The sequence below is a fragment of the Nanorana parkeri genome, unplaced genomic scaffold, assembly GCF_000935625.1.
Source record: "Nanorana parkeri isolate BGI_ZX_2015 unplaced genomic scaffold, ASM93562v1 scaffold479, whole genome shotgun sequence".
Taxonomy (NCBI): Eukaryota; Metazoa; Chordata; class Amphibia; order Anura; family Dicroglossidae; genus Nanorana; species Nanorana parkeri.
Genome location: NW_017306747.1, coordinates 856,636 through 872,261, shown reverse-complemented (window position 1 = coordinate 872,261; position 15,626 = coordinate 856,636). Strand labels below are relative to the sequence as shown.

The 15,626-nt window shown below is 51.4% G+C and overlaps 1 protein-coding gene across 1 annotated transcript in view; it reads left to right on the top strand.

Annotated features, from left to right (window-relative positions):
- LOC108790539 (cAMP-dependent protein kinase catalytic subunit alpha) overlaps positions 1-15,626 on the top strand; it is a 56,006-nt gene that overhangs the window by 466 nt on the left and 39,914 nt on the right. The window contains exon 2 of the mRNA XM_018560823.1: positions 2,808-2,915. Within this exon, the coding sequence (XP_018416325.1) occupies positions 2,870-2,915 (46 nt within the window). The 5' untranslated portion in view covers positions 2,808-2,869. The remainder of the gene's footprint in view (positions 1-2,807; positions 2,916-15,626) is intronic.

The window sequence follows — 15,626 nt, the reverse complement described above, 5'->3', positions numbered from 1 at the left end:
TCGTACATGACTGTATATAAAACCTAAACATAGTTTTGGTTGGAGTGGGGGAGGGTTACAACCTCCATCTTCTTGTTGTCTTTGCCCCCGCTGGGTACATCCCCCCCTCTGTTTGTCCCGGTGACCATTGTCTCAGGACGGAAAGTGATGGGAAATCCTAAATGATTCGAGTGTCGCCAGAACAAACAGAGTTGTGAAGGGGACACCAGATCTGGAATCCCGCCCATTTTGTATGTGGACAGGACATTAGGGGAATCGCCCCCAACAGGACACAGATGGTAACAAATGACCCGTCTGCAGTTACAGTGCAAGAACCGACAAGCTGCTTGTACACAAAGCAAAGTTTACACCGACCTGAGCTTGCGTGGGCAGATCTAAAAAGAGCAAGGGAAGGGAGAGCCGTGATATCTTCCACGACGTCCCTGCTGGATATAATGAAGGCAATGCCTCTCCTCCGGAGACGTGAGCGCCCTTACTGCCGCCGCCATCTTCTCCCCCCACTTCCTCTGGGTGTTGGGCCTCCTTGATTGGCCGGGCCAGGAGGACACGACTCCCACACATGCACGGGGGGAATTACTTTATCCCGGCACGCCTCGGTGATGGGATACAAAAACTCCCCCCGTGCATGCACAGAAGTCACGTCATCCTGGTGCGGTCAGTCAAGATGGCTGAACACCGAGGTCTGCTTACTTAAGGCCCCATTCACATTGAGCGATTCGCAAATCGCGCCTTTGTCGCACGATTTGCATTTTGCGCGACATCGCGCAAATGCTTGCATTGAGCAACCTAGAATCGCGGCAAAATCCGCTCCAAAAAGGGTCCTGCTGTAACGACCCGCGACAGACAAAGCCCCATTGAGATGCATTTGGAGAGCGATATCGCGCGGTAAATAGCCGCGATACCTCGGGAATTACCGCGCGATAAATCGCTCAGTGTGAACAGGGCCTGAAGGAGAACTATGAGGTCAGTGCTTTTCCCCATAGTTCTTCTTAGGGTAACGGAAGGACACAAACTAGCGTCCTCCCGTCACCCTAGGCTCAGTATACCGCGAGCTACAGCTCTCTATATACTGAGACGCCGCAGCTGAATCGGATCCCAGCTGTACCCGCCCTTTCCCCCGTCCGTTCCGCCAGTCAGCGCTGGCGGATCGGGGAGGGGGGAATCCAGCCCATCTCCTGTCACGGCTCTCTGCAATGACAGGATCGAGAGGTGAGCGAACGCCGGTATGTGTTCGCTCACTTCCCGATCTATAGAGCTGACCTGTGACAGTCTCATTGTCACAGGTCGGCTAGAACTATGAGGCGAGTGAAAAGCGCTCACCTCGTAGTTCTCTAAGGTTCCACCCCTTCCCTAAAACGCTGGGTGAATGTGCAGAACAACCTGGAGGGTGAAGGGGGTGGGGGGGTGGGTTGTCCTAAATATCCCCCCACTTCCTCTGGGTGTTGGGCCTCCTTGATTGGCCGGGCCAGGAGGACACGACTCCCACACATGCACGGGGGGAATTACTTTATCCCGGCACGCCTCGGTGATGGGATACAAAAACTCCCCCCGTGCATGCACAGAAGTCACGTCATCCTGGTGCGGTCAGTCAAGATGGCTGAACACCGAGGTCTGCTTACTTAAGGCCCCATTCACATTGAGCGATTCGCAAATCGCGCCTTTGTCGCACGATTTGCATTTTGCGCGACATCGCGCAAATGCTTGCATTGAGCAACCTAGAATCGCGGCAAAATCCGCTCCAAAAAGGGTCCTGCTGTAACGACCCGCGACAGACAAAGCCCCATTGAGATGCATTTGGAGAGCGATATCGCGCGGTAAATAGCCGCGATACCTCGGGAATTACCGCGCGATAAATCGCTCAGTGTGAACAGGGCCTGAAGGAGAACTATGAGGTCAGTGCTTTTCCCCATAGTTCTTCTTAGGGTAACGGAAGGACACAAACTAGCGTCCTCCCGTCACCCTAGGCTCAGTATACCGCGAGCTACAGCTCTCTATATACTGAGACGCCGCAGCTGAATCGGATCCCAGCTGTACCCGCCCTTTCCCCCGTCCGTTCCGCCAGTCAGCGCTGGCGGATCGGGGAGGGGGGAATCCAGCCCATCTCCTGTCACGGCTCTCTGCAATGACAGGATCGAGAGGTGAGCGAACGCCGGTATGTGTTCGCTCACTTCCCGATCTATAGAGCTGACCTGTGACAGTCTCATTGTCACAGGTCGGCTAGAACTATGAGGCGAGTGAAAAGCGCTCACCTCGTAGTTCTCTAAGGTTCCACCCCTTCCCTAAAACGCTGGGTGAATGTGCAGAACAACCTGGAGGGTGAAGGGGGTGGGGGGGTGGGTTGTCCTAAATAAGGTCCTGAATTTTCTCCTGGCTTGTGTCCGTGGTTCCTAGGTGAGGATGACCTCTTCCTCCTCCTGGTAAGATCTCCGAGAACGTTGAGTAGCCCAGATGCAGCATCTTCTCACGGGATTTGGGCTACTCACCAATTCCCGGGACCTGGTGCCGGAGGTTGACCTCCCCTTCTACACTATGGACGTTGAGGAAAGTCGAGACACTATCTGAGAGGACGTTATGTCCAAAAGTTCTGTGCCATGTTCCTTCTCCAACCTTTCACCGTCCATGTGGTCTTATGGACCAGGTGGAGTCTCCATATATTCCTGAGAAGGATCCAGCAGATGTTCCATCACTCACCTAGACGAGCATGTGTTCAGTGTGGCCATAGAGGGGCAGGCGTGTGATATTGGGGAGCGTGCCCATTTCATCACAGAAATCCATAACCTGTTCCTTCTTTCTTTTCTTCTTGACAGGTCCTAGATATATAGGTGGGGGGCGTCTGTCCTAATCCTAGAGGCCCTGCCCGCCCCCCACCATGGGCAACGCGGCTACGGCCAAGAAGGGTGGCGAGGTAGAAAGCGGTGAGTTGATTTGCATAGCCGGCTTATGGTGGACCGGAATTGAAAAAGTGACAATTTGATATGTTTTTAGGGAACATCGAGAAATGCGCCTAAAGAAGTTCCCATAAAATGTACCTTTGTGTCTGGAATACCTCCTGAGAAACAACCGTGTACTTCTTAACATGTAGCCTAAAAGCTGTATATCTGCAGTGTGAGATCATCTAAGGTCCCCGGGCTGCGGACTGGTAAGGGTCCGTGGCCTGTTAGGAACTGGGCTGTAGGATTCTGGCAGAATCCTGGACCCGTCAGAAATCTGGACCTGCGTGTCCCTTGCGGGTGCGTCGGCCGAACGTGCAGATCGGATCCAGAAATTTCACTGACAGTTGCGCATGTGTGTGAAAGCTTGTCTGTAACATGCTTTCCCCCACATGTGCAATATACAACACCCCCCCTCTCTTTCGTGGAAAAAATTTTTTCCACGATGCCGGCCCCTGGTGCCTAAAATGGTGGGGACCGCTGATCTAGCAATGGTGTCCCATGTTTGGGGGAATGGTGTCCCATGGTTGGGGTCAGTGGGAGGAGCGGCGTCCCCCTCCCATGGTTGGGGTCAGTGGGAGGAGCGGCGTCCCCCTCCCATGGTTGGGGTCAGTGGGAGGAGCGGCGTCCCCCTCCCATGGTTGGGGTCAGTGGGAGGAGCGGCGTCCCCCTCCCATGGTTGGGGTCAGTGGGAGGAGCGGCGTCCCCCTCCCATGGTTGGGGTCAGTGGGAGGAGCGGCGTCCCCCTCCCATGGTTGGGGTCAGTGGGAGGAGCGGCGTCCCCCTCCCATGGTTGGGGTCAGTGGGAGGAGCGGCGTCCCCCTCCCATGGTTGGGGTCAGTGGGAGGAGCGGCGTCCCCTGTTCCAGCATCCCCCCTCCCCATCGTTGGTGTCAGTGTGAGGAGCGGCGTCCAGGTAGGCAAGTAGTGGGGAGAAGATCATCTGCCGGGGGCCTACAGGCAATACTGGTGACTAGTCTTTGGCCTCTGCTTGCCTTCGTGTTGTTTTGTCTGGCAGAGTGTGCAGCGCTGAAGTGCCAGTCATAGAAGTGATACTGTAGATGCATTTTGTCATTTTTGCTCTAGTTATACAATGGCAGCGTACATGTGTGGCGTCTGATTATATATATATCTATCTATCTATCACCTTTACTGCCCATTGTAACCAGTCAGATATCCGGTTTTCTTCTACTAGTGCAATCTGCATATTGAAACCTGACATTGCTTGGTTGCCGTTATCATCAGCTTCTGGTGAAATGGCGCTCGGTAAAGGAGGGTTGTGTGAGTCGGCTTTGAACTTGAGGGATCAGCAACCGTAACCAAGGCGTGTCAGATCTTCTGGTGCCTGTGATTAAATGTGGGCGTCCTGTTCCTATGAAATACCGCACGCGCTGAATGGGCCAAATGGTGAATCTTCTAGAAATTGGCATCCTTGACAACTAGATATTTGGGTAGATATTTGCATTGTAATGGTCCTCGGCCGCCAGCTGTCAGCACTAATGGCTCCTGAGTGCCAGTAGACATGGCTGCCTGTGATGTCGCAGGATGACGAGACCTTGCAGCATGCCGTTCTGTAGTCCCAAGGCGGGCAACCATGTTGGAGATCTAGGGAGTTGGGGGGGGTGGGGGTGGGGGTCCAGCCTGGAGGTGTCTACTTGTAACTTTTTAACCTTCATTTCAGATTCTGCACCCTACAGGACTGATAGGTGTAAATGATTGGAGCCCAATAGAGATGAGGCCCCCAGTCATGTGACCTGCCATAGAAGATGGTGTCTTCGGTCAGCGCCCTAGTCTTTCAGATCCATAGATTTCGGGAGGCACACGCGCATGGTTATCTGCCAGTCACCTTCTACAGGCTCCTGTGTTGGCTGGGGGCTCTCAACTCCAACCCATAATACTCATTGTAGTCTCTTCTTCTACCTCTGTGATCATGGCAGGTGTCTGACATGCAGGAGAGGGATTATTGGCCCCTGTGGAGGAGTACGCAGTCTGATCACTGAGCAGATTATCACTCCAGAGATAGAGGGGTTTGTAGAGCCGGGTTGTTTGGCTGTAATCAGTGCTTGCTTTGATGAATGCTGCATGCGTCTTGCAGATGAATGGAATTTGGTTGCAATTGGGTACAAATTGTGTTTGTAGATACATGGGATGTGTCCTGACACTCAAGTCCTGCTCATGTGTGTTTAAAGCGCATACACAAAAATGAATATATTGCACGTTACTGGTCCTTAGATGTGGTGATGGCATTCGTTTTCAGGCTAAGAACATGCCAAGCAAGTATAGGAAATCTCTGATCTTTCCAGAAGTTCTGCGTCCTTTACACTTCCTGCGAGCTGAAAAGTAAGTACAAAGAACCTTGTGTTTTCTTTTTGTGGCCTACGAGTCCTAATCTTCCACCGCGTATTGTAGAGATGAGCGAAGACAGACATGTTTGATGTCCAGCCTGTGTGACAACCATGACAACCAATCGAGAAATGAGTGTAGACGTGAAGGGACATGAAGTGCGTTTTGCCTGGCCAGAGATGACATAACTACCGCACGGGTTCAGCTGTCAGTGTAGGGTTGGGGAAAAAGTACAAGTAGATGGGAAAAGTCATTTTATGGCGGGAGAGACACGGAGTTTCATCTCCTTCCAAAAAAAGAAGAGACGGTGGGAGGAATGGCATCCCGTCGTTGCGGGAGGGATGGCGTCCCGTCGTTGCGGGAGGGATGGCGTCCCGTCGTTGCGGGAGGGATGGCGTCCCGTCGTTGCGGGAGGGATGGCGTCCCGTCGTTGCGGGAGGGATGGCGTCCCGTCGTTGCGGGAGGGATGGCGTCCCGTCGTTGCGGGAGGGATGGCGTCCCGTCGTTGCGGGAGGGATGGCGTCCCGTCGTTGCGGGAGGGATGGCGTCCCGTCGTTGCGGGAGGGATGGCGTCCCGTCGTTGCGGGAGGGATGGCGTCCCGTCGTTGCGGGAGGGATGGCGTCCCGTCGTTGCGGGAGGGATGGCGTCCCGTCGTTGCGGGAGGGATGGCGTCCCGTCGTTGCGGGAGGGATGGCGTCCCGTCGTTGCGGGAGGGATGGCGTCCCGTCGTTGCGGGAGGGATGGCGTCCCGTCGTTGCGGGAGGGATGGCGTCCCTGGCATGCGTGCGGGCGTGTCTGGCAGGGGGGCGGGAGGGAGCTGCGTCTCCGCTCTGATGCCATCCAGAGAGCAAAATATAGGTTGGCGTGTGGGTAGGTGGGCGGGCGAGGGGGCGGGAGGGAGCTGCGGCCGGTCTTCACATGTAAAATCTAGTTACATGTGCAGCTACCCCGAAGGTAAGACCTAGCGCTATCTTCAGGGATGTCTGTAATATAAGACCTACCCCGAACTAGGTCTTATTTTTGGGGTAGGTCTTATATTAGAGAAATCCCCGAAGATACCACTAGGTCTTACCTTCGGGGTAGGTCTTACTTTCGGGGAAACACGGTAATAGCTCCTAGCTGCTTCTGGAAATCCAATCATGGCGCCATGACCTTATGCAATAATCTGTAGACCTGGGGTGGGCAACCTCAGCACTCCAGCCATTGTGGAACTACCACTCCCATGAGGCATTGCATGTCTCCCAGAGGCAGGATGGTATTTGTAGTTTCCCCACAGCTGAAATGACAACATCTGGTGTACCTCTGCAGGGCCCACACCCTAATTAATTTCCTCTAGCAGCCTCTGGATATCTGATGGTGGATCTGTTGGAGGTCATTCATTAGTAATTGAGGAAGAAGTGGAAGGGTGTGACTGTGTACATAGAGGGCTCGTTCAGGTGACTGCAGACTCGGCTCCTCGCTCTCACATAGTTCATCTCTATGGAAGAAGTGACATGCCATCCAGACACTGCGCAGAACAAACACGGACGTGTGCCGGGACATCTTCCTGTGTAATCGGAAACCAGCAATGTTTGTCCAGAACTTACACATGGTGTGTGTGTGAATGTTGACTCTATTCACCCATGTGAAAGAATGCATCTTGTCATAGGTGCAGCAAAACCCATACTGCTCAGAGAGGTGAGCTGTGTCTGAAAAATGAATCAACCTTCATAGATATGAGATTTTAATCTGATGTCACTGCACACTGCGAGCTTCTCACAATGTGCATTAGAAGCTGCGGCAAGTCGCACAGGGCCCGCCTCATTTCCTGGCTGGAGGACGTCCAGCGTTGCATCGAGGAGCACAGAGACCCAGTGATTGTCACTGGGTCTAAAATAAGAAATGTAATGAAAATGGAAACTACGGCTTCTTTCCGCGAGACCGACTCCCTGTTCGTGCTTACGGAGGGTCCTCGTAAGGGTCGGGCCGCGTCGGTGGCTACCATCTCTAGGTGGATTCGTACTGTTGTGACTCAGACGTACGCCATTAAGGGGCGTGAGCCTCCATTTCCTGTCACTGCCCATTCTACTAGGGCTGTTGGGGCGTCCTGGGCTTTCCGCCAATGGGCCTCTGTTTCTCAGGTTTGTAAGGCCGCTACTTGGTCTTCTGTTCACACCTTTGTTAAATTTTACAAGGTGGACGTGTTCGCATTGGCGGATGCTGGTTTGGGGCGCAAGGTGTTGCAGGCGGCGCTTTGAGGGGTCTTTTGGGTGTTTTTGTTTGTTGTTGCCCATCCCTCAGTGTGTTACTGCTTGGTGACGTCCCTACCATTCAGGATCTACGATCTGTTGCCCTGTGTCCTTCAATGAACGGGAGAGAAAATAGGATTTTTGTACTCACCGTAAAATCCTTTTCTCTCCGTTCATTGAAGGACACAGGCCCCGCCCTCTTTTATGGGGTGTACACTCCTAACTGCTTGTTACTTACTGGAGACTTGTCAGCAAGTGAGGGGTTGGGCCACCAGCAGGGGCCGCCCCTAGGCTGTCTTGTCTTTTTGTTATGTGCCTAGCGTCCTACTCCTGCAGGTGGCGATATACCCTACCATTCAGGATCTACGATCTGTTGCCCTGTGTCCTTCAATGAACGGAGAGAAAAGGATTTTACGGTGAGTACAAAAATCCTATTTAATAATGTCTTAGCATGTACAGCTGCCCAGATCACTTGTATGCAGACGTTCCCCCGTGGTCAGCTTGTTAGCCCCTGTGTGATGGCAATAAAGTTGCATTCAAAAGAAAAGGGGAAAAAATAATAAAATATAAAAAAAAAAACAACCCCATCGCTCCGTCATCGTGTGTGTGTGTGTGTGTGTGTGTGCCAGTGTGGTAGCCGGACAGCACACTCTCTAACACGCACAGTATGTATTAAAGGGGAAGTTCACTTTCCCATATAATTTGGAACAATGGAATTATTTGCTCACATTTCTTCCAGTAAGCTTTGATTGTATTATCAGAAACACCTCTAGAATGTATTCCTATTACAATGCTGATCTTATAACAAGATAATATATGCTGGGACTTTACAATTCCTTTAATTGGCGTCATTGGAGTGCAAAGGTGAAAATGGCTCCAGTGACAGACCACTAGTTTGTATTGAGATTGTAGTCCATCACTATAGAGGACTACAAATCCCAGCAATACATTATACACTGTATGTATAGACTGTAGACTTTTCTGATGATGTCCACTGTATGTATATTGTATTGCTGGGATTTGTAGTCCTCTATAGCTGATGGTGTATTGCGGTGTATATGTACCATCAGCTATAGAGAATACAACAAATCCCACTATCCCAGCAATACATAAAAAAAAAAAAAAAAAAACAATCGCCATGTGTGGGGTGGGGGAGCAGGCACTCTTTTAGATGCAAGATCGGGGGCCTGTCAGGTGCCGTTCCCACCCGATCGTTGGCGGGCAGCGGCACGTCAGGGAGCTCAGAGCGGGGAGGAGAGGAGAAGAGGCGTGTCGTGGGGCTTGGGTCGTGTGTGGAGCCGCGAGCAGGGTAAACTAATCGATAGCCGACTAATCGACGATGGAAAACGTTGACTTAGTTTTCCATCGTCGATTTCAATCGACTACATCGATTAGTTGTTGCAGCTCTGGTCCTTTTTGATTGTCCTCGTTCAGCCACTTCCTACTATGGGATGAAAGCTAGTTGTACCATTGCATTGTTATCCTGTCACATGGAACCCCGGTGACGGAAGTGGCTGAGATAGGCTGGAGGAGATCAATAGCACTGGAATGCAACAAAGAAGAAGAATGGGTGAGCCAGTGCTTTATAGAAAGGAGAATCCGTGGCCGTTGTACGACGCACAATGCTTCAGCACACCAAGTGTCTTTCCGTTCGGGTTTACTGTAAACAAGTCGGATGGTTGTATTAGTTTATATCCGGCAATGCCTTGTATGCTGCCTGATGTGCGTCCTGTACTAATGCATAGACAGCTCCCATGAGCTGATGTATAGGGTTCTGACACTGAAGAGATATGAAAGCTTTGATGTTATCCGTGGTGATGATGAGCCCTCGCTGAGGAGTGACTGTATGATTGTACGCCATTGACGGAGATGCTGACTTCACGTGTTGCTGCTTCCTGTGACCAGCAATGATGTGATAATATCTCTGACCACAGGGGGTGCTGTAGAATTGTTAGGATACTCATAGGAGGGTTTTTGGAAAGTGAACGGACCTGTCGGGTCTGCTTTGAAGGAAGGGTTAATGGCACCACAATGCAGGTCACTGCTAATGAGCTTTTATCCCGGATTAATCCCCTTTAGCAGTTATTAATAGCAGGCCCATCCCCCTCATAACAGGGTCAGCTGTGGGCAGTTGCGTCTCTTCCTGCCCCCCCCCACCTTACTTCTACGGCTCTGCAAAGCGTTGCACCCACTTGCGGTGGATGCTCCGTCTCTGCAGCCCATGCTCTCTGCCGGGGGCATCATTCGGCGCTGGAAGCTGGCTACTTCTCACCTCGCCTCGCCCCCTCCTGCCCTGGACCAAGAGGAGCTGGAGCGATACGGTATGGGATTCTGTGATATTAGGCTGGGGATTGATGGGTACAGAATACAGGAGGATAGACTTTGATTCCAGTATATAGTGGGCAGACTGGTGAGGCTATCTAGACTTAGATTGGGAGGGTGCACAGTCTGGTACAGGGACCACAAAGGAAATATTTAGGCTGAGCCGAGTATTCTTGTGCTGAACACACTTCAAACACTGGAAGTAACATCGGAGGTATGATGGTATGCGTGGGCTAATATTGCCACTTGAGTTTCAGACTTGTTTTCTCTATAGAGACTTGTTGAAGTTGGCTATGTTAAGCACACATGTTTAGGCACCCGAAGAGCTGCTGTGTCTATGGAACATTGTGTCTGTTACACATTGGGGAGACCCTGGTGGTGAAATACCAGAGGCCAGTTACATTCTCCATTTTACATTAACAGGAAAGTGGTAAAAACTTAAAGGAAAATGGTGATTAGTTGTTATGGGACCAAGAGTACTTCCTCCTGCAGATAGTTTTTCTGATGCCCAGTGAATTCAAGAGTAGTTGTTCCTGTAGACTTTTCTGATGATGTCCAGTGGGGGCAAGAGCAGTCCTTCCTGTAGACAATTTGATGATGTCCAGTAGTCCTTAATATCAAGTGTTTGGCAGGACTTGGTGTTTCTCATAGCTGATTTAGATTTGAATTGAGCTTTTCTAGGCATGTTAGGGAATGGGTACTGTAACCTGTTTGCCATAGGTATTACCTATTTTTACAGTAGTACTTCCTGCAGACAATTTGATGTCCATTGAGGCCAGGAGTAGTTCTTCCTGCAGACAATGTGATGGTGTCCATTGGGGCCAAGAGTAGTACTTCCTGCAGACAATTTGATGGTGTCCATTGGGGCCAAGAGTAGTTCTTCCTGCGGACAATTTGATGGTGTCCATTGGGGCCAAGAGTAGTACTTCCTGCAGACAACTTGATGGTGTCCATTGGGGTCATGAGTAGTTCTTCCTGCGGACAATTTGATGGGGTGGTGGAATATAGTGATGGCATGATGGGGTGGCAGTAGGACTAGTTGGCTGCAGGTAAACCGGCATATGGGGAGCCCTCAGCAGATCACCTTCATTGGAACCAGTGCGGTGTAAGAGCAGAGAAGCATGGATTAAGGCAGTTATAAGTGGGGCTGTGTTGCTCCCATGGGTGCCCAGGACGGGGCTGTGCTGCTCCCATGGGTGCCCAGGACGGGGCTGTGTTGCTCCCATGGGTGCCCAGGACGGGGCTGTGTTGCTCCCATGGGTGCCCAGGACGGGGCTGTGCTGCTCCCATGGGTGCCCAGGACGGGGCTCTGTTGCTCCCATTAGGGTTTAAAGGACAATTAACTGGCCCTCTGAGTTTTTATTGCCGTCCATGTACCCACTGGGGTGATTCATGCTTATATTTGTCCCGGTGATCATTGTTGGAGACACACAGTGATGGGAATCTTGAATTTTAAACTTGTCATAGGGCCGAGAAGTGACAGCAAGTCATCCAGTGGGGACTAATGTTCTGGTGACAACTGCATAAGGTTGGAATTCATTTCACTTTGGGGAGATTTCCTTCCACTAGTTTCCTAGATAACTTTATTATAAACGGGTTTTTAATGAAATAGTCCTTTTCATGCTCTCTTGCATCTCAGTGCTGCTAACCTCCTGCGGCTTCTTTCCAGCCACTTCCTGTCTTCATGAACTCCAGCAGTGACTGCATGGCATTTCTCAGGGTGGGTTTTCTGTTGGTGACAATAGTGGACTATATCGGTGTAAGGTGTGCTGAAAACAGCCACTTGTCTCCATCGGAAGCCTATGTGACAAGCTGACATTAAATAATGTTAACATACAAGGCTGTAGTCCGGTCATGCTGACTGGTGACATTTTGACTGACTGGTGAGACACCCTAAAACTTTGAGGAGGAGAACAGGCAATGCCATTGTGGTGTATATGCCCTACACTTGAAGATGGCACTTTATGGTGAAACATAGAGCAGGCCGCACTCTGCAGAGGAGATGCACTATATTGCCAAAAGTATTGGGACATCCCTCCAAATCATTGGATTCAGGTGTGCTGTGACATTTCCTGGCTACTAAATATTCCGCGGTCACCTGTTATTGGGATTATAACAAAGTGGAAGCAACTGGGAACAACAGCAACTCAGCCAGGAAGTGGTCGGCCACGTCACATGACAGAGCGGGGTCAGCGCATGCTGAAGCGCACAGTGCGCAGAAGTCGCCAACTGTCTGCAGAGCCAATAGCTACAGACCTCCAAACTTGGTGGGGGGGTTGTTTGTTTTTTAGGGGTTGGGCTTGGTTCCTTAGTTCCAGTGAAGGTAACTCTTAGGCCCCGTTCCCACTGCGTGATATGCAAATCGCGCGATTTGCACATGGCGCGACATCGCGAGATTTGAACGCGATGTCGCGTTCAAGCTTGCATTGAGCAAGCTTGAATCGCGGCTAAATCCGCTCCAAAAAGGGTCCTGCTGTAGCGACACGCAACAGCAGGACCCTTTGCCCCATTGGATTGCATTGGAGCGCGATATCGCGCGGTAATTTGCCGCGATATCGCGGGAATTACCGCGCGATAAATCGCTCAATGTGAACGGGGTCTTAAGGCATCAGCACACCAAGACATTTTGAACAATTTAATGCCTCCAACTTTGTGGGAACAGTTTGGGGACGGCCCCTTCCTGTTCCAACATGACTGCGCACCAGTGCACAAAGCAAGGTCCATAAAGACATGGATGGGGGAGTTTGGGGGGGAGGAACGTGACCGCACAGAGTCCTGACCTCAACCCGATAGAACACCTTTGGGATGAATTGGAGCGGAGACTGCGAGCCCGGCCTTCTCCTCCAACATCAGTACCTGACCTCACAAATGGTCCAACATTCCCATAGACACACTCCTAAACCTTGTGGACGCCTTCCCAGAAGAGGCGGGGGTGTTATAGCGGCAAAGGGCGGAGCCAACCCAATACTGAACCCTACGGACTAAGACTGGGATGTCATTAAAGTTCATGTGCGTGTAAAGGCCGGCGTCCCAATACTTTTGGCAATATAGTGTATGTACAGGACGTTACTGGGTGGTGGCTGGAGGAGACAGCTGAAGGGCTGAGGTAGAGAAATGCACAGTGTTTGTATGTACACAAAATGTGACCTCGGTGCTCCTGGGTGTGGTGGATTTATAGTTGAAGCGGATTATAAATCATACGTACCCTCTGTGACTTCGCAGTCCACACACATCAAGCTGGATAGTTCTAGGAATGGACTCTCCACTGGGTGGCGCTGCGGTATAAGGAATCGGAGGTTACCGCTGCTTCTCTTTCCACCTCCCTGTGCTTAGAGGAAGCTGCCGTCAGTGTAAAGGAGAACTTTAGACGGGCAGAACATTCATACTCGTGGCATCAAGAGAAGGAAAGAGGAACACGGTACTTGTGTGTTTAATATCCACAGAAAATGGGAATATGGAGAGGAAAATCCACAAATTAACACGAATGATCAGCAGCTCCTGATAGTGAGGGCATCCACAGGCTGGGTTAGTGGAACAATAAAGTGTGCAGATCTAATGTCGGGGGAATTCAAAGGGCCACATTGCGTCTTTTACAAATCTGTCAATAAATATAAATTGATTAATACAATTTAAATGAATGACTAAGTCCCCCCTTGTATCCAGGGGTGCCCAGCAGAGTCCCCCCTTGTATCCAGGGGTGCCCGGGAGAGTTCTACCCTTGCGTCCAGGGGTGCCCGGGAGAGTTCTACCCTTGCGTCCAGGGGTGCCCGGGAGAGTTCCACCCTTGCGTCCAGGGGTGCCCGGGAGAGTTCCACCCTTGCGTCCAGGGGTGCCCGGGAGAGTTCCACCCTTGCGTCCAGGGGTGCCCGGGAGAGTTCCACCCTTGCGTCCAGGGTTTCTCCCCTCGCCGCCAGGCGGGCCCGGGAGAGTTCTACCCTTGCATCCAGGGGTGCCCGGGAGAGTTCTACCCTTGCGTCCAGGCGTGCCCGGGAGAGTTCCACCCTTGCGTCCAGGCGTGCCCGGTAGAGTCATGTCTCACTTCCTACCTTTTTTAGGGTGGCAGAGCAGCTGAGTGGAAGTCCAGCCCTCCTTCAAATATTGGCAGCAGGACAATCGTGTCATTGGTTGCTAGGGCATTTGTGATCCTAGCAACCAGCCAAGGGGGGAATCTGTGCTGGGAAGTGATGGAGGGTAACGGCTGGCTGGCTGCCTGTGAATCTCTGTATTACCTCTGTTACAATACACCCCAGCAGGGGTTGCTGTGGGCCAGATAAACTTGCATTACAGGAATAGAAGTGATAACTCGCAGGCATAAGTGGAACGCAGCAATGTATCCAAAGGTCAGTGTGCACACTGTGGCTATCGGTGTGGCTTGAGTGTGATTCCTCCGGCTGTCGGAGTTCCTTCTTAGATGGAACCCATTCCGACATGGTAAATGAGTTGCAGTCAAAGTCTTCCTGAGTGCAACTCTTAACAACTAGCTGTTTCCAGAGGGGTCACTGGGACAAGAGCTGATGCATTTTGGGCTTATTTATTCAGTTTTTGGAAGAACTAGACCCAATACTGGGGCCCTACCACCGGCCACAGTATGCAGGCTTCAGCCATTAGGACCGGGCCCGCGGGACTGAAGAAGAGGATTAAAAGAGAACTATGGTGTCAGGGCTTTTCCCCATAGTTCTCCTCAGGGTAACGGGAGAACACAAACTAGCGTCCTCCCGTCACCCTAGGCTCAGTATACCGCGAGCTGTAGCTCATTATATACTGAGACGCCGCAGTATACCGCGAGCTACTGCTGGCGGTATACGGAGACGTCGCAGCTGAAGCGGATCCCGACAATTGTGCCTGGGATCCGCCCAGCTTGCGTGACTATGTAGAGGCAGAGCCAGCTGTACCCTCCCCCGTCCGTTCCGCCAGTCAGCGCTGGCGGATCGGAGCGGGAAGGGGGCAATCCAGAGAGCCGTGACAGGATCGAGAGGTGAGCGAACGCCGGGATGTGTTCGCTCACCTCCCGATCTACTGAGCCGACCTGTGACAGTCTCATTGTCACAGTCGGCTGGAACTATGAGGTGAGTGAAAAGCACGCCCCTCATAGTTCTCCTTTTAAGTAATGACTGGCCAGCTCGAGTTCCGTCAGATGTTTTTGCTGGTCTGCTCCCCGTACTGTTTGCTCTTCTCGCACAGGTTTTGGCTACTTATTTACCATCACAAAGGAGTAACGCTCGAGAGCCAATTAATGAGTAAACGTCGGCTGAGAAAGGAGTAAATCTGGTTCTCTGAATTCTCACAATAACAGAAAAACATCAACTCCACTTATCACTATTTACATGTAAGTCGGCCAAATTCCGCTAAAGGGCAAGTGATGGCAGAGCGGCTCCTTGGATGGGGGTGGGGTGAAGTTGCTGATCATTTACTTGAAAATGGATTGGGTGGAACATTTTGGGCAATAGTTTATTTATTCTTAGTGTAGTGATATCTCTGCTGCTTTTGGGTCAACAAAACATTAAAGAATACCTCCGGGAGGAAATTACCATTAACCCTTGCCTGCTCCTTGGAGTCAACTTGCTCTTAGACCGGTCCCTGGAGCCTCTCTTCCCCCTCTGCTGCAGCGGGTCTATGGTCCGTGAGTGATCACGTTCTATACGCATTGTATAGGATGTGAGGATGCTGAGGGACGTTCCATCACCATTCACGTGGATGTCACTTTGACACGTACCACCGACCTAAACATTGTCACTGACCAAGTACACTCCTTCATGAAAACGGTATTCCCTGATGGCAGTGGCTTCTTTCAGCAATATAATGC